Source organism: Myodes glareolus, chromosome 10 (assembly GCF_982192425.1).
Source record: "Myodes glareolus chromosome 10, mMyoGla1.1, whole genome shotgun sequence".
NCBI lineage: Eukaryota > Metazoa > Chordata > Mammalia > Rodentia > Cricetidae > Myodes > Myodes glareolus.
The window spans coordinates 73,029,691-73,057,039 of NC_142035.1; the positions used below are offsets into that span (position 1 = coordinate 73,029,691).

Here is a 27,349-nt window from a genome sequence, read left to right on the forward strand (position 1 = left end):
TAACATTTATTGACCCTACCATACATTAATCATGTTTGAAAACCATTATAATTGAAGTTAGGGTCAGAAGCCAATTGAAGTCATAAAAATTCCATATAAAATTACTGATGATTTCTAATAACCTCATTAGAATTATATCCACTATGTGTTATTTCTGTATCCAAATAATTACAAATAAAAGCTATTAATAGCTGACTCTAGAGCACTAAAAATGAAGAAACATCATCTATTTCTCAAAAGTTCAAAATTAAAGAATACTATATAAGCTATATAATTCATTTAAGTCATAGTTTACAGTGTAGACTTACTTTTGAGGGAAAATTGGACACAACCAAATAAAACACTAAAAGCTAAAAAACATATACTATAAAATAGGATATGATGTTAAATATATAAAATATTAGTTTTCTTACTTACAGAAGACCTTAGTCACGTAAAAAGTAATATTCTACATAGTGATAGCAAAATAAATGAATAAATAAAGGTTTTATTCCCGACATGGTGGTGTATGCCTGTAATCCCAAAAATCAAGAAGGGAAGAAGTATAATTTGGAGGCTGGTATAAACTACAAAGCAAATTCAGAGTCAATCAGAGCTACACAGTGAACCTATGTTCCACAACAACCATCCCTGCTTACCTATCACACCCTTGGGGTCGGGAGGTGAAGGGTGGATGACTAATATCCCAACCAAACAGAATGTAATGTTTTGTCTTTTCTGCTATATGAATTGTGTTAACATTTTTCAATATTTAACATATTTACTAACTGTATGTGATTCCAGATATAATTTATTTTTTTATTAATTTATTTATTATGTATACAGTATTCTTAGTATTCTTCATGTATGCCTGCAGGCCAGAAGAGGGCACCAGACCTCATTACAGATGGTTGTGAGCCACCATGTGGTTGCTGGGAATTGAACTCAGGACTTTGGAAGAGCAAGCGGCGCTCTTAACCACTGAGTCATCTCTCCAGCCCCTCCAGATATAATTTATATACTTTCATGTCATTTATAATGAAAGATACAAATGTCAAAATAGCACAAAATCTATAGCAATAAAGGGAAGCTTATAATTCAAAAACGTAATCATTGGGCTAGCCAAAGCAAATGCCTATTTTGCCAGCATTTAGGAGGCTGAGGGATGTTCAAGTCCAACTTGGGCTATGTGGTAAGGTGAGGTGAATCTGGGCTGCAAGATAAGACTTTGTCACAATAAACTAAAGTAGAAAAAAGAATAAAGAAGCATGATTACTGCTCTACTGCAAGCACTCAACAACTTCTAAGCATTTTGGTAGCCCCCACCCCAAATGAGAGAGTGGTGGATATGGTTCAATGGTAGAGTGGCTTGTCTGGCATACAGGAAGCCCCAGGTGTGGTCCCCAGCAACAAAAAAAGGACAAAAGAGGAAATTAATTAGTTACCATTAATAAAATTAGGTTTAGGGGAAGGTAAGACAAAAATTTTCCCTAACAGCTAAAATCAAGGAGGAATTCATAGGCAGGTTTTTATGTAAAAGAAAGACATTATTTTTATCAGAATTTTACAGACAACACAGAAAATAGTATTGGCAACAACCACACCACGAGACCTCTCTTTCTAAAGCTCAGTGTTATCAAGTCATTCAGTTCTCTAAACGTCAGTGGAGCGGTTCACATGAAAAACTTTGCAGACTTTTAAGCTATGAAAACTGATCTAGTGTGTCTTTGAAAGAAATCATTTTCAAAGGTGCTTATGCAGCTTATGATATTTGATGCAACAGTCAATATAACCCTTAAAACAAAGTCTGCACCTAACTAGATACTCTTTCAACTCTTGCCTCCTTTAAAGGGACTTTGAAAATCCACTAACAAAACCAGAACTTAAAATTTCCTATCCCACTATGGCTATTGTTGGTGCAGTGCTTTGCAACTCCCAGAACATTGGAGGCTGAGGCAAGAGCATCATTACAAATGTGAATCCAGTCTGGATGAGATAGTAAGCTTTGGGCTAGCATAGGCTACTCTATCGCAAAAATTCCATAAATAAATTATTAAAATTAAATATATAGTCATAAACATCCTTTCTGCCTACTAGATCAGAAAAGCTGTTCAAATGCCAATGTCTCACTCATAGTATCACTGCTAAAATCTGTAACATACCTTATAAAGTAGATGCCCATTAGATATTTGTTGCAAGATTTAGTAATAGGAGATTGATTGTCCCAAGTAAGAAGAATCCCTGAAGGTAAAGGACAAGAGGCTTGTGTACTTTACATAACACACAAGCAGACTTCTATTCTTACAGAAAACAGAAGTCTGCTCTCCCCTTCTAAATAAGCAGCCATCAATAAGGGTCAGAAATTCATCCCACTGACTCAGACCTAAGCTGAAGCAAACAGAATGTGGGGAGTAGTATTTTCAAAGTAGCAGTCAGAATCAGCTGCCTACCTTGGTTCTAAACGTGATTTTTCCATGTTTCAAATGAGTGCCAGATTCTAAGGCACACTACACACTACTGAGACTCCTGAGTGAACAGAGCACAAAAGCAAATTGTCAAAGAATCTTAATTTCCTGAATGTACTTATTGATATTACTTTCCTGATTGCTAAGAGTATTGTAAATAAAACAACACTGAGCTATTTATTCAAAATCTACTCACAGTCCAGCACACTGTTAAGGACATTTAAGAGTTACCACGTCACTGGAATTCAGCAGCAGCTTGCCTTCAGGCTACAGGGAGGGTGAGTCACTAGGCTATTTTGGTAAAAGCCAAAAGGTAAATGTTGTGTAAATTTTAATTTACAATCCCAAATCTACTAGTATGTCTCTTCAGGTTATTACAGCTAAAAGAACTGAACAACTTCCTGGGGACCCTAGCAGGTCAGACAGCTCAACTAAAAGAGTTTTGTGAGCAGCATCAAGGCTGGGCGAGAGTGCAGGCAAAGGAAAGGAAGCCCATACTGTTCTTCATTTCCCATATGGGAAATGGGCCACAACAAAGGAACAATGAGTGTCTCGCCCTCCTTTCTATACCAAATACCACAAGTGGGAATCACTTGTAGATTACGGAGATAAAAGCTGATACAGACTTTTTCTAATTCTCTAACAGTTTTTAGAGAGGTACAGTTTAGAAAAAAAAAAGCTGCTACTAATATTTGACATCTACTCAAAAGGAACTCAAACTCACAATGTCTCTTGAGATAAACAGGAGCACAAGGTTTTGAGACACTATTTGGAATAAGGTTCTGGAAAATTTAGTAACAATTTATTTTATTTGCCAAGAAATTATTCAACTTAATATTTAATTAATTAATCAATCTGGAGAACCATATCAGACCAAATTCAATCCCAGGCACACACCAATCCATAACCTAGAAATCACTGACTCTGTCTCTGCACAAAGAATAAACAGGACTGTTATCACTGGAAGTACAAAACAACTAGACATCTGGTGTGGTGGTAATACAGGCCATAAGGCCCTTGCTCCTGAATTAAAACACTTTGGGAACCTAAAAGAGAACAAAGCTTTCATATCTATTTAAGAAGGACTGCTGACTGCCCTGGATGATAAGGAAAGGGACACGGTGACCACAGTGTATGTTTTGACTACTGAAACGCTCTCAAACATAGAGAAAATACTCCATTGAAGACTCTTGTCTACTTATTACTTATAAAAGGATCTAAAACACAAAGTTAGAAGTTACAGAAGAATATACTTTATATATCTTTCACTATAGTTACATTCATTACAGAAATTTACCTTTGGATAGCATAAAAATGTCGGCTAAGATTTTCTGCAAAGACAATATCTGAATTTTGAATTGTGGGTTCCATTGATGGTCCAGAACACTGAAAAGAAAGGCAATCTTCTGAGTTCAAATCTCTTTAAATTTAACAGAAACTACTTGGGCAAATGTAAAAGAAAGGAAATTGGGTAAATATTCTTCCTGAAAACAGACCATATTATAGTTGTTTGATGTTGCTTTGTAAGGTACACACAAAGTAACACATCTCTTTTCCCAATTTTTGGCCACCCTAAACTCCACTGGAATACAAGGACCTGGTCTCAGTTTTCCAGCTATGTAAGTTTCCATTCTCAAGAAGAGTGATGTTAATGTTTGATACATATTTGTTGCATAAATGATGGACTTCCTTGGTTTTCTGAAACATCACTTAGTACCTGTTGTGGCAATTTTTAAAGCAACATTATCCTGTTCATTCTCTGAGAATTGATATCCTTCTTCCTTGTCCAAGAAAATGCTTTCTTAGTATGACGGGGCTGTAGCTGACATTCTCAACTGAAAACTACTAACACAATTAAATGTACTCTAAAGCTATTTGGGTCTGTCTGCCTGAAAAGAGCAATCTTGATATCTGCCTAATTTTGAAACTCTGATTTCCATTTCATACAAACAACAGTCTGAATCTACTCTATCACTGACCTGTAAACACAACCCTTTACTCAAAACTTCCAACTTAGGCAAAATAATAAACATTCAAATAAAATGATAAATAACCACGAAGTTTAGGTGTGCTACTTCTAGAAGTACTAATGTCATTGTCAAGACTTACATCCTTCTCTTCAGCTCAAATAAGGGTTATTATAACTACAAATACTTTACAGTAGAACAAATAAAAAAATAACAATAGTCCAAAAAATCCTATTGGCTGTCCAGTCAGTCAAATATCGTTTCACTCACTTAACAAAGATTTGAAAATTCTGAATTTTCAGATTTGTGATGTGATACTGAGAAAAGCATTGCTTGGGGAAAGAGCCAGTATTAAACATTTTGTTACTAATCCTAGCAGAATAATCATTTGCTTTAATGACAAACATGATAGTTATGAGTAGTTTTTAGAATCAGAAAATTTGTGTTGAAATTCTACCTCTTTCACTAACTGTGGGACCTGGACTGAGTTAGTTTTCTGAGTATGGGGGTTTCTTCTTGAGTAGAATGAATTCCTCACGCAAGTGCAACAGACTATGTAAGGTAATAAGTTTATAGCATTAACCATATTATAGAAAGACAAACAGCACTCAAATGATAACTACTTATAATCAGGTTATCAAGAGACTGTATCCTGCTAAATATAACATAAAAGTAATGATGCAATGGCTCTTACATTTTATTCTGGTGCTGAAACAAACATACTGCTTTTGCTTGTTTGCTTGCTTTTTATTATTTACATTGTGTGCGTGTGTGTGCACATGCACGTGTGTTTGCATGCATGCATGAGCATATGTGTATATGTTTGTACTTGCCACAGAGAATCAGTTCTCTTTCCACCATGTGGGTCCTGGGTATCAGACTTGGCAGCAAGCACATTACCAGCTGAGCCATTTCACCAGCCCTGATTGCTTTGAGACATTCTTGTTTTATTTTGTGGCTGTGGAAGGACTGGGTGGGGGATCCTTGTGACAGAGTCTTATTATGTGTCCCAGGGTGGACTTGGAACTCAGTATGGAGCCCAGCCTATCCTTGAACTAACAGTCCACTGCCTCAGCTTCCAGATTACAGGCTTCTGTCACTATACCTTGTTCCAAACATACCCTCTCTTACATCCCAATATTTAGAAAGATTTTATGTTTTAATTTTCATGAAATGACTTCAAGCAAAAGTTTTTTAAAAAATCCATGTCTTGTTCAGTTTAAAAAAAATCTGTGTTTTAAAATGAAATCCCTGAATATAGAAACTTACCATTACAACACCACCAACGTATTCAAAAGCACAATGAGCTATACACCCATATTGAATGGTATAGCCAGCAAGTCGAAGGGCCTTTCCAAGAACACCACGAAGCATAGTTCAATGTTGATTCTGCCACCACAGGCCTGATGGTGAATTTCAAAAAGTTTCATGATCAGCATTCTTAAAACAATTCAGAAAGAGCTCTATTGTAAAATGTCTCCATATACACAGAATGCACCGATATAAATCAGTTTATCTTCATCTGTTACCATCATTTAAGTCACTGATTCCATGATGTAGATAACCAGCATCTCAAAACAACCTTATAATCGTATTAGTAAGGGAAAGCACCTTAGATAAGAACGAGCACACCAAAACAACTCACTCATTTCTTGAAATCTTTAAACAATGTAACTTCAGACACTACCAAAATCATATAGAGCCATTACTAACATACAATTTAATCCCCCTCCCCCTCCCTCGCTGGAACACTTCTGCAGGCATGCATTCACATAATGTAACCTTAAATTTTTAAAATTGCATTATTTCTAGAGCATGTGTCTTCTCTGAATCTTAATGCCCTTAGCTGTAAAATGGCTCAGTGTCAGCAGCACTCATTTCAGTTATTGTGAGCCTTTTATATATGTTCCTTGAGTTTCCTTGTGAACTAACTGAACTTCCCAAAAAAAGTCACACTCCAGGGTTAGATTCCACAGGATTGATTGATAAGAAAGTCTTCATTGGAGAGAGCTGGAATGTTTCAGATTCACAACAAAATGATTTTTGACTATCAAGAATCAAACATTGTCCACCTTCTCATCTGACCTAACATCTGTTGATAATAGGTAAAATCTTTGGCATGTTTCCTTACCAGACCACTGGCTTCCACCTACCCCAAATCTAAACATGCCATCGACAGGATGTGAAACATACGGCAGAGCTTTCCTTACTCTACTATCATCCACCCACCTGATACCCCACTGATGTTTTCAGTAAAATCCTTGATTTATGACTTCTGTTTTGTCCTGTGACTACAAAAGTCCCTGTAATTAGCCCAGTCCCAAAGGACATCTACAAAACAACTCCTTCACTTAAGGCTCCAGGGTCACTGTGGAAAAGTGGCGGGGTGAGGGGGTGGATTCAAAAGGTAGAGGATTAGGGAATTTGCAGTGAGTCTATCTCTTAGGATGGTCAGAAACTATACACATAAAGTTTCAGCAGCAGGACTACCTACACATGACCTGAACAAAGACAACAACGATGAACAATAGGCATGCCAAAGTGGGGGTTAGGGGGTGCACAAAGTACCAATGCTGTATAAGAGAACAGGAAACTAAAGAATGCTGAGAGGAGGAGAAAGTCTTATCTGGGAAGAGCACATCAATTGGGGCTATCCAATACCAAACAGTCAGCTCTGAAAACATGATACACATATGCTATATACATCATACAGACCGAGCTAGTTACATTCAGGAATATATAGGCATATACATATACGCATGCAACAACAATGAAAATAGAGGTCATGAATTTGAAAGAGAGCAAAGAGGGATATATGAGGGTTTGGAGGAAGGAATAGGAAGGGACAAATGATATAATACTCAAAATTAAAATCCCCCCATGTTCCTATAATTGTCTGCAAACAGGAACATGCTGTTTGAGGCCATTTCAACCTTTTCTGAGTCTCATCCACTCATATCTGGTACAGAATAAGCCACCTCTTACTCCATTATAGATGAGCGTGCTATTTAGTGTTAACAGTTTCGGAACCCAACAAAAGGCCCTATGGAGGTGCTCACCTCAGTTCAAGATGATCGCTACTGCCTGTTAAGTCTCAAATTCTGGCACAAATGGCTGAGATTCCTATTTAACATATCAAAGCTGACCTGGCCTCAAGGTTCTCCCAGCATCTCTCAGTCCCTACCTATTACAAGGTATGCCCACCCTGTATTCTACTCTGAAATCTCCACCCAGGGACTGGGTTGCTGTTTCCCCCAGAGGATCTTCCCTATAGACATTTTGGTTACTTGTCCCTTAAAAAACAAAACAAAACAAAACAAAAAAAACCACAAACATAAAAACAGAACAAAACATCTAAAACAAAACTATAAGTCCTCTAGGCTGCTATACCTGGTTCGACTTTCTCCCTTCTCCCTTTCCCTTCCAGCTCTTTTCACATGGCTTAGGGTCATGCCTACTCTGGACTCTCCCAGATGTCTCTGCCTCTTGCTGTTCTCTCCCTTTGGCTACAATAAACTTTCTCATCCATTATACTGAGGAGCAGCCTTACCCTTCCTTTTTATTTTTTTTTTCATTCAATTGCTGCTGCCCAAGGGTGTAGTCTCACCTCAAGCATGAACAATCTCCTGTGGAGGAAGTTCTACAGGAGGAGATTTTGCTGTCGCTGGACTCCAAGACAACTGCAGGTTTAAGACAATGACTTCCCTGTGCTTTTAGCTTTTGGGTGATAAATTAGATAATATCAGGTACTTCCTGATTGGTTAACATGCTTTAAGTGTACCAACCAAAAAGAAATGAGATAGGTCTGTGGGTCAAAAGTGATAAGTCAATGCTTTTTAGAAAGGATAATTTCTGAGTGCCTGTTATAATACAACACCATTAAAGAACAGATCAAAGCCAGGCATGATGTTACATGTCTTCAATCCAAGTACTTGGAAAGCAGAAACAGGAGCATCTCTGTGGCCAGTCTGATTGACATAGTGAATTCTATGAAAGCCTGGACTACATAGAGATCCTGTCTCAAATAGAGTTGGGACACACACATACACACACACACCACACACACACACACACACACACACACACACACACACACACGGTGGGGGGGGGCGAGGGGGGCACAACAGATCATTTAGCCAGGAAGGGCAACGCACACCTTCAGTAACAGCATTTGGGGAAAAAAAAATAAGACAAATTAACTCTCTGAGAACTCAAGGCCAGCATAGCCTACATAGTGCTTTCAGGCTCTCCAGGGATAGTACATACAGAGCTATTAAAGGTAGGAAAGAAGAAAGAAAGGAGGGAGGAAGGTGGAAGGGAGGGAGGGATGGAGGGAGGAAGAAAAAAAAGAAGAAAGGAAGGAAGGAAGGAAGGGAGGGAGGGAGGGAGGGAGGGAGGGAGGGAGGGAGGGAGGGAGGAAAAACAAAGACCAAGCAAATACTATCTTAAACAAAAAAACAAACTAAACAGTATAAACAGAAAAAACTGATACTCTACAGTGTCAAAAGAAATAATATTGATATTTAAATGTCACTGTTCCCTAAAATATCTAATTTAGTTCTGAAATATTAGACATATCTACACAGCCATCTTATCCAAGACTTGAAGAAGGAAAAAAAATCATACATTTAATGAAATAGAAAAAATAGTCAACAGTTCCTTAGTGTGGTCTATGTGCAGCATTCCTGAAACTCCAGCACTTAGAAGACCGAGGGAGAAGAACTGCACTGAGCTTGAAGCCTCTGGATACTCAAGAAGGACCAGGACATGGGCAACAAAACAAGATGCTCTATCAAAAGACAACATTAAAAAAAGAATAACAGAAAATAGGAAGAGTACTATTCAAAAGTACATAACAATCAAATACAATGTAAAATCCATAACTTTAGCCTGAAAAGAAGAGTTAAAACTATAAAGAACATTATCAGAACACATGAGGAAGTGAATACTGTGCACAAAACCACGATGATTTCAATGTAGCCCAGGCTGGCTTCAAACCCATTATGTAGCCAAGAATGACCTTGAACCTCTGTCTCTGCTTTCTTCTCCCAAGCACTAAGATTACAGGAATCTTCTATGAAGTCTGATTAATATTAAATTTCTTGTCTCTTTCATTTTCTCTTTTCTTTTTCTTATTTTTGTTGGGGAGTGGCACTGAGACAGTCTTACTCTATAGCTCATGGTGGTATTGAAGTCAAGATGATCCTTCAGCCTCAGTTTCCCAAGTGCTGAAATTACCAGTATGTTCCACTAAACGCAACCAAACATCAAATTCCTTAATATTATGCTGGATAGAAGATCGTTTATAGGAGGTAAGTACTGATTATTCAGGGTAAATGAAACATTTGCCATATCTTTTCATATAGTTCACTTCTATTGTTGACCATATATATGTATGTATATATACAAATATATGCAGATAAACAGATATAAACAGATATATAGTTTGATATCAGCTTGACACAAGCTAGAGTCATCAGAGGAGGGAACCTGAATGGAAAAAATGCCTCCAGAAGATAGGGCTGTAGGCAAGCCTGGAAGGTATTTTCTTAACAAATGATTGATGAGGGATAGCCCAGCCCATTGTGGGTGGTGCCATGCCTGGGCTGGTGCTCCTGGGTTCTATTAAAAAGCAGACTGAGCAAGCAATGGAGAGCAAGCCAGTAAGCAGCACTGTTCCATGGCCTCTGCATCAGTTCTTGCCTTCAGGTTCCTGCCCTGCTTGAGTTCCTATCCTGACTTCCTTTGATGATGAACTGTGATATGGAAATGAAAGCTGATAAAACCCTTCCCTCCCCAACTTGTTTTTTGATCATAGTGTTTTATCACAGCAATAGAAACCCTAACTAATACAGTATGTATATACAGAAAAAGAAAAAGTTCCAATGAAAAGAAAATGTTTATTGTTAAAACCAGGCTACGTACATATGAATGTGTACTGTAGAGTCCTTTCAACTTTCTTTGTAAAATAAAATGCCTTTTATCAGAGTCTTGATTATTATAGCCTCGACTAGCAATGAACTGGTAACACACTTTCCTCAGCTTCATAGTTGTTGAGGTTACAGGCATGAGCTACCAAACACAGCTGGGAATAAACCTTTTTACAACAAACTCTCTGGGCAACAAAGAGTGTCTTCAAGTCATTCATTAGTTCAGTCAACACATATTAATTACACTACTGCTATGTTTCAAGCATAATAGACCAAGTTCATTTAGTCAAAGGAATACAATGGTGAACATGGTCTCCATCTTCATAAAGCTTATAGTTTACTGGAGCAAATACTGTATATACACAAAGGAAGCAAATTAAAGTAAAAATATATCAAGTGATTTCTATAATGAAAAAAATATAATAAAGTAATTAAAAACAATGACTCATCTGTTTTGGATATATCAGGAATGATTTCGCTAAAAGAAAGGTCATTGATGTTAAGTTCCAAAAGAAAATGTAAGAAAATTATAAGCAGACAACATTATTCATGTGTGACAGAACTGACTGAAAGAAAACTGATCAATGAAAAATATAAAATGATACTCAAGAGGCAAGAAAAGTTATTCAAAGTTTTAAGGAAGTTTGGATTTTATTCCAAGAGTAATAGGAAACCACTAACCAGTCTTAAGCAGAAAGAGTTATACAATCGTTCTGACACAGAATTTTTCAAACTGCTCTCACTGATGTGAGAAAGGACTGTAGTGAGGATCAGAGCAGAAACGCACATAGGGCAGAAGGCAGGAAAATGCACTGGCATATGCAATAGGATGGTGACAATGGAGATGAACAAAAACAGATTTGAGAAATTCGAAAGATAAAAAGAAAAGAAAATGGAGAATCATGGATGGCTTAAATTATAGGTTTGGTGAGCTAAGTGGAGGTCTACCGACATGAGAAACCTAAATCCACATTTGGAGTAGAAAAACCAGGCACTATTTTGGCTGTGTCAAGTTTTATTTATTTGTAAACTATCTAAGAAGATGTATATAAAACTTAAACCTAATGAAGGTTTTAGGCATAGAAAGTATAATTCCTATTTCAATGGGGATTATGGTCTTCAGTAAACCACAGAAAGCTAAAATAGTATCTTAAAAGGTTAGTTTTCTGTGGACATTAGCAGCCATAGGTAGGACAAAAACAAGAAATAACAAGACTTCATTTTTTATCAACCTTATTTTTTTGTGTGTTTTGTTTTGTTTTATCTAGGAATGGATAGATAGGTTCCTTCTGCCTGCATCTAACTAGCCAAAAACATATTACAAAATTTAAGAGGTATTCCAAGAATCTTGTTTTCTTAATACATGTTATGGCATAATTGAACCTCGAAAATTTATGTGAACTATCACTTCAAAAAACTTCAACTTAGCATTATTATTCTACTAAATGGACATGGTAATGTGTATTAAAAGGATTCTGTTCAAGGACAGTCTGGTCTATAGAGCAAGTTCCAGGATAGCCAAAGCAACACAGAGAGACCCTATCTTGAAAAACAAAATGACACAAAGAAGATTCCTAATGACTTAATTGCTATCTCTATACATTAGTATTCCTCTCAACTCTCACCAGTGACACTTCTTGCAGAAGACAGTGATGAACACAGAAACTCATACCTGCTCAGTAGGCAAAGAACTGGAGCATGATTGGTCCTAAACAAGAGATACATTTCACACCCCTTTCCCCAAGACTCAGTCATCCTCATGGAAGAGGAGACAGAGAACTTTGTCACTGGGGGTGGAGGTGGGGGGTGGGCTTTGAGGTTCCAAAAGTCCATGTCATTTCCAGTTAGTTCATATTCATATTCTCTCTCTCTCTCTCTCTCTCTCTCTCTCTCTCTCTCTCCTCTCTCTCCTCTCTCTCCTCTCTCTTTCTCTCTCCCTCTGCCTTATGCTTGTAGATCAAGATGTAAGCTCTCATCCACTGCTTCACTGCCATGCTCCTTATCATGATGGACTCATCCTAGGGAACCATGAGCCCTAATAAATGTTTTCTCTTATAAGCTGCCTTTGTTGGGGTGTCTCTTCACGGCAATAGAACAGGAACCAAGACAAGAGCTAACAATAATACTGCCAGGGGGTGGGGTAGGGTGAAGAGATCATGACAGACGAGTGGTGAGAAAAAGGGAGAGTGCTAAGACAGAACAAAAAGTCAACCAGGACGTTAACACCAGCTGTGACAGCAGTTACAAAAGGCTAAGTCCTCGGTAAAAAACAGTCACTACAATCTGGGTAACTTATACAAAATAGTTCTTATGAGTATAAAGCACAAGTACAGAAGGCCCTGGAGGGAATCCTCATACTGAATGGCAGGTGTTCATCATTCCACTTCTTAGCTGTGACTGCAATGCCACCAGACACTAAGCGCCTGCCATGACAGGCGTAGCCTTCGCTGTGAACCACAATAACCCATTTTGCTCAAGTTGCTTTTGTAGGAGTATTTTATCACAGCAACAGTTAAAAAGAAGTGTGGGGGAAACTAATTCAATGAAAGAATGTAGCACTTTTGTTTATCAACTCATCAGCTGAAGGACATTTAGATTGTGATTTTTGTAATTATCAACAATGTTTCCATAACATGCATGCAGAAGCAAGTTTTTAGTTCTTTTGGGCTTAAATCTAGAAATGGAATTGTGGTCACATGGCAATGCTATGCTGAACTTTACAAAGAACAATTCAACTGCTTCTCAAAGCAGATGTGATCTTTTTCATTGTTTATCACAAATATAAAGCATTTAATTTTCTCCACACATTCACCAACACATAATATCCATTTTTATTATTGCCACCTAATAAATATGAAGTGATGTCTCACTGTGACATTGATTTTCATTTCGCTAATAAGTAATGTTAAGCATAGTTTTCCTATATATATTGGCCATTTGTCTGCCGACTTTTATAATTATTATAATTTTAAATGTAGTTGAATCAAAGATTTTAGCATGCTATGAAACACTCTCACAATGCCAGCATTTGGGAAGCTGAGGCAGGATGCTCTTGAGTTCATGGCCAGGCTGTGCTACACAGACAAACTCTGCCTTAAACATAAAAATAAATAGAAACCATTATAGTTTACTAAGAAGATTCAATTCAGCTTAACAGGAGACAAACTGGGAACTAAACCATTAAACAAGTAGACAATGAAGGAAACAAGCAGCATCCAAGATCTAAAGGAAAGGAGAGCATAGGGCACATGATGGTTAGTTTTAATTATCAACTTGGCACAGTCTAGAATCACTTGGGATTCTCCATAAGGGACTGTCTAGATTAGACTGGCTTGTGGATATGTCTGTGGAGAGTTCTGTTGATTATAGCTGGGGTGTGAAAATATGCCCATTGTGGGTGACACCATTCCCTCATCTGGGACCTGGACTGTGTAAGTTTAAAGAAGCGACTCTGATATTGGTAGCTTTTCAATCCTATAGAAAAGTAAGGTAGCCATTGGCTTATATTTTTGTTTTCTCAATCAAGTCATGATTTGAGATCAATATTCCTAACATAAAGCCAACCAGTAAACTAAGAGTTAGTTACAGATGTGCTATAGTCTATGACTGCTATAACAAATTACCACAAATCTAGCAGCAACAAACAACACAAATATATAAACTCATAGCCTGCAGATGAGAACTCCACTACAAATCTTACTGGACAAAACCAAGACGTTGGCAAGGCTCTAGGTCCCTTTCAAATGCTTTAGGTAAAAATCCTTGTCTTGGCCTTTGCTAGATTCTAAAGCCACCAGCATTCTTTACTTCATGGTCCCTTTCCTTTACCCTCAAAGCATTTCTACATCAGAAAACGGTCCCCTTCCCAACTTCTCAATCACATACAAGGACCCTTCTAACTATATTCACTCACAGTAATCTATGATGATCGATGTTCTTATTTTAAGCCTATCTTCAAATTTCTTTTACCATGTACAAAAAAGTGTTCCCAGGTTTGGGGATTAGTAGATGGAGATCTGTGGAGATCCATTCTACCTATACAAACACAGTAAACTGGAAATTATCCAACTGAATTTCCAAAAAGCAGAAAACGGCATCAAATGGCAATCTTTTAAAATAAAAATTCACATTCTTGGGGCAAACCCAAGATATATATATATATATATATATATATATATATATATATATATATATATATTTTGGGAATGTGACTCAGTGTTTGACGTTATCAAGTCCTCCAGATGACTCTGAAGCACAGGAACACTTGAAAGCCACTGTTCTACATTCTCAAGGATGCTAATGGTCACCTGTAGCCTCGCTGACTCTAGTCATGCACTGCCACGTGTTATATAACCTACCATATCCTAGCTGTGCTAAGAGCAGAGGTCGAGAGCTTGAGCATTCAAAACTGAAACCCGGGTGCTGAGCAAGGCAGGCAAACGCCTAGCACTGAGATACAGTCCCAGACTCTATCACTTCTTTTACTTTGATGCACCTCCTCACTAATTTGTTGAGGCTGGATGGCCTAACTTACCTTGTAGACCAAGCAGGCCTGCTTCCACTTCCCAAGTAGCCAGAATTACAGTCTTGTGTCTTCAAGACAGTGCTTCAAAATTCTAATTCTACCTAGAAAAACAGAAGATGATTCCCTATTATAATTAAATGTTCTAAAAACAAAGTCATTAACATAGGAATCAAGCCCTTAAAGAACATACACACTTTATTAAAACAATTAGTAGGAAAGATAACAAAAACTATAAATATTCATAAATAGTTACTGTCACTTAATATACCAAGATATACAGAATGATCTTCCTTAGAAATATAGCAAAATTCAAGTAATGATGGTCAATAGGAAGCAAGGTTGGTGTCTACATTACTGATAGGAAGATCTGTAACAGAAAGTACGCTGGGGCACATAGTTGATAATAGCTTCTTTTAATATATATGAGAATATGTCAGACACCAAATGACAAGTCTTTATGTATAACGTTTGCTGTGTGCCAGGCATTGTTGTAATTGCTCTACAGAGACGAGTTCACGCCATACTTGTGCATCTTACTTTACACATGAAGGAACCAAGGGGCAGAAAATTTGAGAACAGCTCACCATTCAGAGTCCTTTGGCCCTACATTCTACACCTATGCTATCCATCTCTCACTGTCAGTGAAAGAAATGTCTTTAGCAACTGTTAAGCAGATGTATGGGAGTAAAGAGTCACATGGAAAAAAGAGAAGTTGGATTTGACAGTAAAAACCAACAAGAAAAACTGAACAAAGTGAAATGCAGAGGCCAGACCCAAGTTATGAGATCCCACTATCCTTAGATGTTTGGGGGTGTAGACACCAACTCTACAATCCTGATGTAACTCCGGTGGCTGAAAGAAACTAAGTGATTTCAGACTTCCCTAAACCACAAATGGCCCACAAATGATGCCTTAGGTATGGAATTTTTTGAGAAGACATTTTGTTTCAAACATAGAGAAAAAAATTTCATGTGTCAAATATTGAGACTACAGTTTTCAGGCATTTAAGGAGACAACTAAAGAAATGATTAATATTATTTTGCTGTCATTACTGCACTGATTACAAGAGGACTCATTGTCACTTATATAAATGCTAATATTAGCAAAATGTGAGCAGGGTGTGGTGGACTGGGAAGTGAAGGTAAGCAGATCAGTAAGTAGTCCAGCGTCATCTTCAGCTACACAAGAAATTTAAGGTCAGTCTGGAATACATGAAATCTTTCTTCAAAAACAATTATATTGGTATATGTACTTTCATTTTGACATATCTGAGATGAAATTACGTTAAAAAAAAACACTGTTTCCCATAGGAATATGAACATAAAGCAGTCCACTTCCGATCCTAAATTGAGGCTATGGTGACAAAGTAGAGACAAAGGCTTATTAGACACACCCCTGCTACAGTGCGAGCTGCTCACTCTCACACAGCAGCCTCTCCAACAAGGAATACAAATTCCTGCTGTATAAAACTCACCGTAGGACTGCTCATGAGTTGATCCAATCCATACATACTAAATCCACTGTAAGATTTGTCCAGAGGCTACTTTTCCTCCTCCCAAACTGCAAATTCAGGGCACTCTGACCCTATTATGTATAAAGATTTTATTAAGCCTTTTTGTTTTATTCCAAGAGGAAAAAACTCCATCATCATCCTCAGTCTTCAAGCAGTAAACAAAGTTTCACTCCAACTACAGAGTCAAAATATCCACATAACTGAATATAAACAAAATCAAAAATACCTAATTCAGAATCTCATGCTCTTGTCATAGTACTAATAATAAATCCTTGGGAGCAAAAAGACAGAATTTTAAGTCTTAAGAAGTCTTAGGAAGGAAACCCAGAAAAGGTCTTTGTACTGATATTTGAGGCCATAGAAGACTGCTCAACATTTTCAGAAATACAGTAACACTTAACTATTCAAATCTTAAGCTGTGAACTTTGGGATAATTTTATAAATTTTCTTTATCAATTGGAATTTATAATGAAATCTATAGCAAACTATTTCAATCACTTTCATCAATCACATAATCATTCCCCTAAAAATACTATCATTACAAACATCTAGTCAAACAGATACTAATTGAAATGGAAGATATAACATTTAGCACTACAAGTCAGCTGTCACTGCTGCCACACCCTAGCACAGAGGTTCTTCAGAGTCTCTGAGTCAGTAAACCTCAAATAACGAAAAATTGATGGTGTCTTAATCAGCAGTTTCTATCATTCCCAGATTGTTGCTTTGTTAAACCTAACATCCCTTTCAATATACTTCTCATTTTTCCTATCTTCTATCCCATTATTTTATCTTCCAAAACACCTTAACTCTTAGTGGCATTATTATGTATTGTCCATGCTGCATATTAAATTAGTATGTGCCTTTCCAAGATGAATCACATTTCTAAATTACCAAAATTTCTAAATTACATTTAAACGACCTATATGTATACAGAAGAATTTACAACACTGGTAAGACCTTACATGTTCATGTTGAATTTAATTAAGATGTACTACTTATTTTGGACCTTAAAGAAAAAAATATTCTAATAGAATATGAATGGCACCTAGGAAAGTCTGAAGAGCCACTAAGTAAATAGCTTAACTTCAAGTATAAATCCCTGCGGTGCTGATTAAGAGCAAACTTCCAGGCAGTTTGTCTTGAAAAAAAATAATACTTTAAAAAACAATTACACAATATTATTAACTATCACAGAGAGTTATCCTGAGGTAGCAAACTATCTAACTAAATAATACAAGTCATATCATGATGAGGAAAGAAAGATTTCAGTCCCTTTATTTTATGGGTAGCTTTTCCTAATAATAAAACTTTAAGTAAATAGTTTTTCAAATAGTAAATACACAGTTCAGGAGAAACAATGTTACACTGTCTCCCCTATTTGTTTCAAATAGAGTAAAATGACAAAGCGCACTTACAATATCGTAGCTTGACACTGGTTCCACCAAATCTAGTTAAGAGTAACAGCCTGGCAGGGAGAGCTGGCAGAACACTATTTACACCTACATTCCATCTGACGGCTTTCCAGTAAAGACTATATAGAAGATATAGGTACTCCATACAAACAGATGCTATAGGTGCATCTGTAAAGTGACTGTGCTTTATTCTTATAATATCACAAAAATACTTTAGTCACCTATATTCAGTTAAAAATTTAAAGTTGAAAAACATTTAGACCACCATTTTTATAATCTGTTTTTGAAATGTAAAGCTACTAGATCAAGCAAGAAGCACAATAAGATACAAGTCAAGTCCTCTGAATAAATATTTTTAAATTAACTACTCTGAGATCATAACACTGACAACACTAATTATCTTTTCTTGTCTCGGCAGTTATGGTGCATACTGTTTGGGTGACTGACGGGATAATTTCACTTCATTTTCTCTCAGTTTATTCTGAATAGTATTAGAGAAGAATATTAAAACAATTAACACCTCTAAACAAAGTATTTGATAAGGTTTTGGACAGAAATAAAATGTTTAAAAAATTAATCAATGAACTGATTCTAGAGCAAATAACCCTACAAAGGAAAGCTGGACTGAGCACCACTGACCTCTAGCAACAGCCACTCAGCATCGCATTAACTATCCTCAGCCCTGGCCATGTTGATACCATGCATTTCCTTCAAAGCCATCTCAAAAACAGTTTGAGTGAATGGTGTTTAAATATCAAAAATATTTATTACATATTTAAAATTACTAAATGTAATAGTCACCAAAAAAGTCACCAGCAATTCCAACAATCAAAAACAGGTAAAATATATGTCAGAATAAATTATTTTCAATTTCCTATACCTATAAATATTTTTATTTTATCAATAATGGTACCATATCCAAAAGAATATGATAATATTTGAATTAATATTTAATCTCATATGCAAATCTTTACTAACAGCAATTACTTGGTCACTCAACTAGGAAAAAGTATAAGACATACCAAACAAGTTTTTTATTTGAACAGTTTAATAAAATTTGAACCATATGATACTGTTTGTGTATGTCACAGAACTTATGAATCACATTACTTATACATATTACAATAAAAGATATATTCTTTGCCTTGATCACCTGGTTTTTTGTTGTTGTTTATAAAATTAATCACAGTTAGCAGGGCAGAAATCGCTTTGAGCTTCATGAATGACATCCAAGAGATGGGAAAGGATTAGTTCTCAGTTGCTGCCAGTTATAACGCCAGGTGGCTTTTTCTGCAGTGAAGGTGTTACCGATAATCCCATTACACTGGTACTAAATCTTGCAGACATCAAAATTATCACCCAGGTTCCTTTTCATCCCATCCTTTCCAAATGACTGGAAGTCGCTTCACCTGAAAGAAGTCAAATCCACATGCAGCTGCTGTTTTAGCAGGCAGCAAACTCCCTGAGAATGCCAGTCATGATTCAATTTTGCTGTGCTGGTGGCCCCCTATTCCCTGTCCAATAATACATCTGTTAAAAAATCCTACAGCTACAAATCAACTTTAATCCTACCAGGGACCTCATGTTGGTCTTGTCTTCCAAAAAGGCAGCAGGGTCTGCTGTCTATCTCTGCTAGTGTCTGGGGAATACCCTTTAAATCCCAGTCCTACTTAGAAGAATAAGCTAAGGATCACAAAACATGACCTCAGAAACCCTGATATGACTATATTCTGACCCAGAGGCATTCATTCTAGGTGAAGATTAGAACTTTGCATAATAAGATTACACAGCAAGTGAATGATATCAAGGGACTATCCATATGCAGCCGCCTGGTTCTGTATAGACAGCCTGTGCTACACAATATGCACTGTGGAGAAAGAGCCGGGTCTTTCTAGCTGAAATAAAATAGATTCACATAAATTAGTTGGCCATTTCCAGAGTCCTAAATCCCCTATTACATCTTTTATTGACAGCTCCTGTGAGGATAGCACAAATGTTACTCCTTTTTCTTCTGTGCTCCTGTAACATCATGCTCAGTAATTGAAACGTACATAGATTACGTCTTAAAATTAACGTCTTGTTTGCTGTAATCTTGGATTACAATCGACTGTGTACATAATAAAATTAAGAAATCAATGGATGGAAACTAGAGGTATTATTTATAGAGTGGTTTAACATTGTGTGTCAGCACTTTAAATGCAAAAGTCACAGAGACTAGTCAATAAAATTTCAATGTGTCAAAGAGTACAACTGGCACCGGCAAACACCTACATAAAAGTTAAACTGTGTAAAGATTAAGTCATACTACTCAAAGTTCAGAAAGTGGGAAAAATTTAGAGATCTGATGAATATATGATTTATCTCACAGCTATATTCTATCAATTATTTATGCTGATGTCTACATTTTTCAAGATTTATTTTTATTTTTAATTTATGTATATGTAGGACTGCATAGGTGTGAGTGTAAGTGAACATGGAAGTCAAAAGAGGGCATGAGAACTGAAGTTGGGAGTTACAGCTGGTTTTGAGCCATCTGACATGAGAGCTGGGAATCAAATTTGGGTCTTATGCCAAGAGCATTACATGGTAGTAAGTGCTGAGTAACTCCTCCAACTCAAGTTCCTCCAACTCAAGCCTACATTTCTTTATAAAGTGGGTATGTTGTTCTCTGTTGTCTTTTGAATTTTGGAGATTGGATTTCTATGTGTTGTCCTGGCTGCTGTGGAACTTAACAAGGCTGACCTCAAACTCAAGAAATCCATCCACCCTATCTCTGCCTCCCGAGTGCTGGGATTAAAGGCATGAGCTACCACCACCCAGCTTTCTTTACACTGGGGTTTTTTAAAGCAAAAATCCCCAATCATTGTATAGCTACACTGTAAAATAGCTAAATCACCTCATATTAATTGTAATTTAGGGTTTTATAATTCATAATTACATATTTTACAATATGTCCCATTGAAATATTTCTTCATTGTACTATAGACAGCATTTCAATGTAAGGGATTCTAGAGATATTTACAAAACACTATTTCAACAACAGCTGTACAGATGGCTGAGAGGTAAGAGCTCCAACCGCTCTGCCCGAGGTCTCGAGTTCGAGACCCGTCAGTGTGTGTGCCGCTTACGTATGTCATGCATGCATAATCGGAAAAAAAAAAAACACTATTTCGTAAGTCACTTTTCCTTTCCTAAGAGGCCACAAGTATGGCTCCAAGTAAACGTAAGAAAAGAAAGCTTCATGGTCATTTGAACAAGTGGCAATCTGGAAAAATCTAACTGCATAAAAGGGAGTTACATTTATCTCAAAAAGTATAAAGGCTCCTTGTGTGATTCTTGTAAAACTTGACTCAAGTATACTTGAAAAGTGGCTTCATTTGCTAAGTTTCATTTACCCTTAATTTCTGGAGAACATTCCTCATTCATAACACTGGTCATTATTGCATTATCCTAGTATACTTAAGCCTACCTACATGCTACCTAGTCAGTACTCAGGAGTCAAGTGAGATAATTATGATATTTTATGTTAAGTGGTATTACTGGAAGAACTGTAAATAAACATAATTCAGTTTTGTAGCATGTGAATATTCTTTAGACATCTTGACTATATCATTAGAAAAATAACAAGGAATGTAAAAATTATGTATGTTGATTTTTATTGCTACACTACTCTATAAAGTGGTCACCGGCCCCTGTGAGGCTGTTGAGTACCTTAAATGTGATCAGCTTAAACTGACATATACTATAATACAACACAATGAATTCTGAAGACAGAAAAAAAAGTGAGAAAACTACAATAATTAGAATTTTTCTATTGATACATATTGAATAGTTAGGTAATTATTGGTTATAGCTGGTTAAGAAAAACATTACACGGTTCACCTTAAGTTGTCACTGGACAATACTGTGTTGGTAGTCACATTTTCACAGCTTATTCCTGTGTTGGTTAGCTCTTGGCAACTTGACACAACTAGAGTAACCTGGGAAGAGGGAACCCCAATTGAGGAACTGCTTACATCAAATTGGCATGTGAACAACTTTGGGGGCATTTTTTTTAAATTAATGATTGATATGGAAGAGCTCAGCCCCCTGTGAGAAGTGGCAGGTGGTCATGGGAGATGTAAGAAAATAGACTGAACGACCCATGTTTTCTGAGCACAAAAGTAAGTATTTTCCCATGGTTCGTGCTTGTGCTAAAGTTCCTGCCACAGTCAACGATGGACTAAGATGGGGATAAGAATGCTAGAGATACCATTTCCTCCCCAAACTGCTTTGGGTCATTGTGTTTCTCAGCACAATCAAAAACAATAAGGACAGTTCCTAAGCGGAATGAAATTGTACAAGGTAGCACTAGAGCAGGGAGTTACTGAGGGAAAACAGTGTCAGAACTGACAGATAAACTTAGTGAAGACAGAATAGAAACTTGTCATACAAATCTCTATTGAATGTTTCTAGCTTAAAGGTAGAAGACGAGATTTCCCTAACTGCTGGCCATTGTAAACATAAAAGGAATCACGATGTGTCAAGTTGAAAACAAATGCTTCAAAATAGTAAATCTAGGGTTTTTTTGGACTGTTTATTAATGAGACAGGGTCTCAGTATGTGATATCAGCTGGCTTCAAACTCATGGCGATTCTCCTGACTCAGCCACAGAATTACTGGAATTACAAGCATATGTCAACATTTCCAATAAATAATTTTTTTCAGAAGTTTTTCATCCTCTCAAATAGAATTACAATACAAATGCAGATTTAAAAATAAATATATCTCTCCCAAGCTACTTCTGTATGCTACACATGAATGCAATGGAGAACAGCTTAAAAACATGTCTGGGTTTACAAAGGATGACAATTTTTTATATATAAATATAAAATTGTTTATATTCAAAACTTTTCAACATATTTAAGTAGGAGACTAAATCATTTAGTATATTTCAGAATGTTAGAAAAAACAAAGAGACTAATTTTATAAATTATTAGTAAGCTGAACTTCCATGTCTTTTCATCATATCCATTAATGTTTTTTAAGCTTTAACTTAAAAATGGTTCCATAAAACAACACATAAAAACAGTGAAAATATGCAATATATGCCTAACAACTGAGAAAGAGAATGACTCATTTACAATAACTGCAGACAAATCATAATATGATTAAAATACAAAGTCTATTTCCACCAAGTATTTAAGTGTGATTTTAACAATATGATGCAAATTGAAATATTTAAGGTACTAGCTTACTTAAAAGTTGCTTTTTCATAGTTATTCATTTACAATATTTATTTAACATATAATACTACTGATGAAATTTGAGATCATGCTATTTTTCTCTACCCTCTTAAAATTATTTAAGTTTAGCTTTTTCCTGTTACAAGTATTGTATAGGTGCACACACACAGAAGCAAATGAAAAAAACAGTAACAAAAACCCCCTTTCTAACAATCAATAGATGAGTGCAATGATATTCACTCTAAGTTAATCTCCAGACATCCAAATTCATGAATAAAAATTCATCAGTTTTAAATACACTGAGCCTATTAAGCAAGAACAAAAGCATATGCACAAAAGAGCTTTTAATATATTTCAAAGCCCACAAGAGCCACGGTCTCATTAAAATTATAAATTACACAAACATGGAATGAAGATTCAAACGGCAGTGCAGCTAAGCAGATTACAGAAAAGCCCGCGTTCCATATGATAACACACCATGGCCCTCCCAGATGGGGGCTTGGAACAAAAAGGCCATCACCACAGCTAGGGAAAACCTCCTTGTGATCTCTGGTTTCTGTTCAGCACATGACAGCCAAATAATATGTTGATTATTCTGTTTGTGCTGCTAAGCTTGTACGATGGAATAAAAGCGATATGATCTATTGTGAACCCAATGCTAATGTGTTGCTCCACTCATAAGTAATATATTGATTTTATTTTGAAATTATCTTTTATCTGAATATCAGCTTTTAAATGCATGAATTAAAATAAAAGACAGAATAAAATAATAGTTAATTTAATACTTTAAACTAAAAAATGCAATTGACAAGTAAAGACCAAGCTTAGTGAGAAGTCAGGTCTAATCACCCACCTTTCTTTAACTTCTGCATTGTGATGAGTGCATTTTAAAATATGTCTTAAAATGGAAAATTATTCTCATTATGAAATATAAAAGTAACACAGTAATAATTAACTCACTAATATACATTACTGACTAGATAAAAACAAAATAATTAGGGTATTCAAAAGCATAACTCTGTAATGTAAATAATAGCACACATTAGAACATATAGTGACATTTTGAAAAAAATATAATTGAAATCTCATGTTTACAACTTCACCACAAATAATAATCATGCAGTCCTACTTAAAATAATTTAGAAGACACTTAAAATTTTTAACTGGAGCTGTCAGCATTAATACATTGCCTTGGTGACAAGAAGTTAAAATCTAATTTTTCTTTCCATTAAAAATGTATATTTAATATGCTAATCTTTAATAGAGGGAATTATACCTAATTTAGGTTACTAGGATTATCTACAAATGCTTCATGAAATTATATATTCATAAATAAATATTTATGAATATAAGTATCACTAAAAAGGAAAGCTGTACATTTGTTTTTCTGCTCCAAAAATTTCTTTCTGATAACACAGTGGATTCTCCTTGAAGACAAGTAACAAAACAAAGTAGCAACAAAAGAAGCACAAACAACAAATGTGAATAAACAGTTCTATTCTCCTAAGGAGTTATTTTGCAGAAAATGACCCTTCGTCACCTAAGTCCAATTTCCCTTGGCTCTCTCTCCAGATATAGTCTTAAGTCCAAAACATGGAGCAAAATTGCCACACAAGAAAATACAGTCTAGAATGGTTAAGTCTAAAGACAAAATAAATATATGCTTAGAAAACTTAGCATATAACATACCTAAACTTATACAATTAACATTTCTATATCTATCTATATATTCAATATTAAATAATCTCTAACCATAGGTCATCTTAGCATACATCTTAGCATACATTTAAGGTCTTTAATAAAACAAATTATAATTACATCATTCTTTTCCATCACTCTGTAACTGCTTTTGTCAAGATGTATCAAATTTCTCATATTCCTTTAAAGTAATTATCTTGCAATGATAACTATATTCCAGATGAACATATCATTTATCGGTAATAAATGATATATATGATAACTATATTCCAGATGAGCATATCACTTATTGGTAATAAATCTTATTTTTATTTATGTTTGGTTTTTGAGACAGGATCTCACTGTGTAGTCCATATTGACCAAGAACTGCTATGTAGATCAGACTGGTCTTGAACTCAGTGATCTTGCTGAGATGGCTCCCAAATGCTGGGATTACTTGCATGCACCACCACACCCATTTCAGACAGATTATTTTGCTAATTATAGCTTTTATTTTTTGTGTATATGAGTGTACCTGAGCCTATGTATGTGCACCACATGTACACAGTAGCTACAGAAGCCAGGAGAGATTACTAGTTATCCTAGCACTAGAGTTATGAGTGGTAGTTCGCTGCCATGTGGTTGCTGGTATTCTAAATTCGGTCCTCTGTAGTAAGTGCTCTGAACTACTTAGCCACCGTTCTAGCCCGTCTGAAATATTTTGTAAAAGGTGATAGTAACTAGGATTTTTGATGAATGTTCATTGCAATGACTTTTTAAATTTTCTAAAAATAAACACACCAAATAGTTGCTAAATGCAGAAAAGACTTGATATTCACAGCAAAGGGTTAATATAAAAGAATAAAGATGAATGTAACTCAGATAACGCTTTAAAACAAAATGTTGAATGAAATAAAGAGAATAGATACTATTTTATAAAGAAAAAGAGGCAGGTGGTGGTAGCCTTTAATCTTAGCCCTCAGGAATCAGAGATGGGTAAATCTCTGTGAGTTAATGACCAGCCTGGTCTACAAAGCGAGTTCCAGGACAAACAAGACTACACAGAGAAACCCCATCTTGAAAAACAAAAACAAACAAACAAACAGAAATTCTTTGGGGCTGGAGAGATGGCTCAGAAGTTAAGAGTACTGACAGCTCTTCCAGAGGTCCTGAGTTCAATTCCCAGCAACCACATGGTGGCTCACAACCATCTGTAATGGGGTCTGGTGCCCTCTTCTGGCCTGCAGACATACACTCAGACAGAGTATTGTATGCATAATAATTAATTAATTAATTAAATACTTAAAATGAATGAATGAATGAATAAATAAATAAATAAATAAATAAATAAATAGCGCTGACTGCTCTTTCAGAGGTTCTGAGTTCAATTCCCAGCAACCATATGGTGGTTTACAACCATCTATAATGAGATCTTGTGCCCTTTTCTGGACAGTACACTGTATACATAATAAAGAAACTTTTTTTTTTTTAAAAAGTGGTGCATTGAAATATGTGCAAGCAAAAAAAAAAAGGACCCATATAAACAAACATGCCAAAAAAATTAAGAAAAAGAGTCAAAATATAAACATATTGCTTAGGAACACACATGAAAACTAAAAATTATATATAAGGAATATAAATACAGCAAAAGGTAGACTATTTATTACTTCTAAAGAAATGAGAGACTATGCTAGACATGGTAAAATACAGTCAACAGTCTCAGGATGCTTGAGAACAGGAATGGGAAACCATCAATAGTTAGACTCCTCACTAGGGAGAAGGAGAGGGAGAGTGAGGGAAGGGAGAGAACTGCATTAGATTGCAGAGTGCTAGTGATGCTCCAGGCACATGGAAATTTGGGTCTGTTATACAGGTATTCACAATTAGTCCATATAGTTGCCTATGTTTCTTTATAACCTTACATTATGCAATGTGGTTTTAAATTATGTATTATCTGTGATAATGGATTCTTATCATGTATTCTTGCAATATTTTTTTTTGGCTGAGAAAAAAAAGGTTCTTTCTCTTATTATAAACAATTTACATTTTTGGTCAACTTTTATAATTTTTGCTGCAAAGTAACAAAGAACTATTACTATGCCTACTTTTTGATAATTCCAATTAAGTATGGCTTTCACATGCTTGCAATAGCTCTAAAAATATAGGAGGCCTGTAAATAATGTAAAACCAACTGTTCTGCTTAACTTTCACTTATGGAATTAATGCTATTTCTGCAACTTTTCTTATTTTCAAACTAAAAGATGCATACTTATTCTAAAAATTCCAGATTCCAACTAGATAATTTTATGCAAGTTGCACTGACAAAAAACTAAGAATATTTAGCTTGAAGATAGGAGAAACATAGTTTCTTTCTTCTCTCATACGCTTTAATCAATTCTAGGAGGACTTCTGTATATGTATGATAAGGTCTATGACGGATTAGCTGCAGATATAATATTTGCTGTCAGACCCACCGTCACTCTGTGAAGTATACTCTCTATATGCTACCAAACAAAGCATCTGGAATAGGGTAGAGAACAAGGTATATAATATTTAAAAATGTCTATAAAACATAAAGCATAGGTTGTTCATTTAAATCCAATACGATCTAGTTTGCGTAGACAGAAATCATTTTGTTTCTACAATAGCATAT

General features: G+C 35.9%; 1 protein-coding gene across 3 annotated transcripts in view; it reads right to left on the reverse strand.

Annotated features, from left to right (window-relative positions):
- Immp1l (inner mitochondrial membrane peptidase subunit 1) overlaps positions 1 to 27,349 on the reverse strand; it is a 65,830-nt gene that overhangs the window by 33,933 nt on the left and 4,548 nt on the right. For 2 of the 3 annotated variants that reach the window (XM_048443689.2, XM_048443687.2), the window contains exons 3-5: positions 14,876 to 14,967; positions 5,681 to 5,814; positions 3,742 to 3,830 (exon numbers count right to left, since the gene is read on the reverse strand). In XM_048443689.2, the coding sequence (XP_048299646.1) occupies positions 3,742 to 3,830; positions 5,681 to 5,785 (194 nt within the window). In that variant the 5' untranslated portion in view covers positions 5,786 to 5,814; positions 14,876 to 14,967. Of the gene's footprint in view, positions 1 to 3,741; positions 3,831 to 5,680; positions 5,852 to 14,875; positions 14,968 to 27,349 lie in introns of all 3 variants that reach the window. The other variant, XM_048443688.2, reaches the window with a different exon arrangement.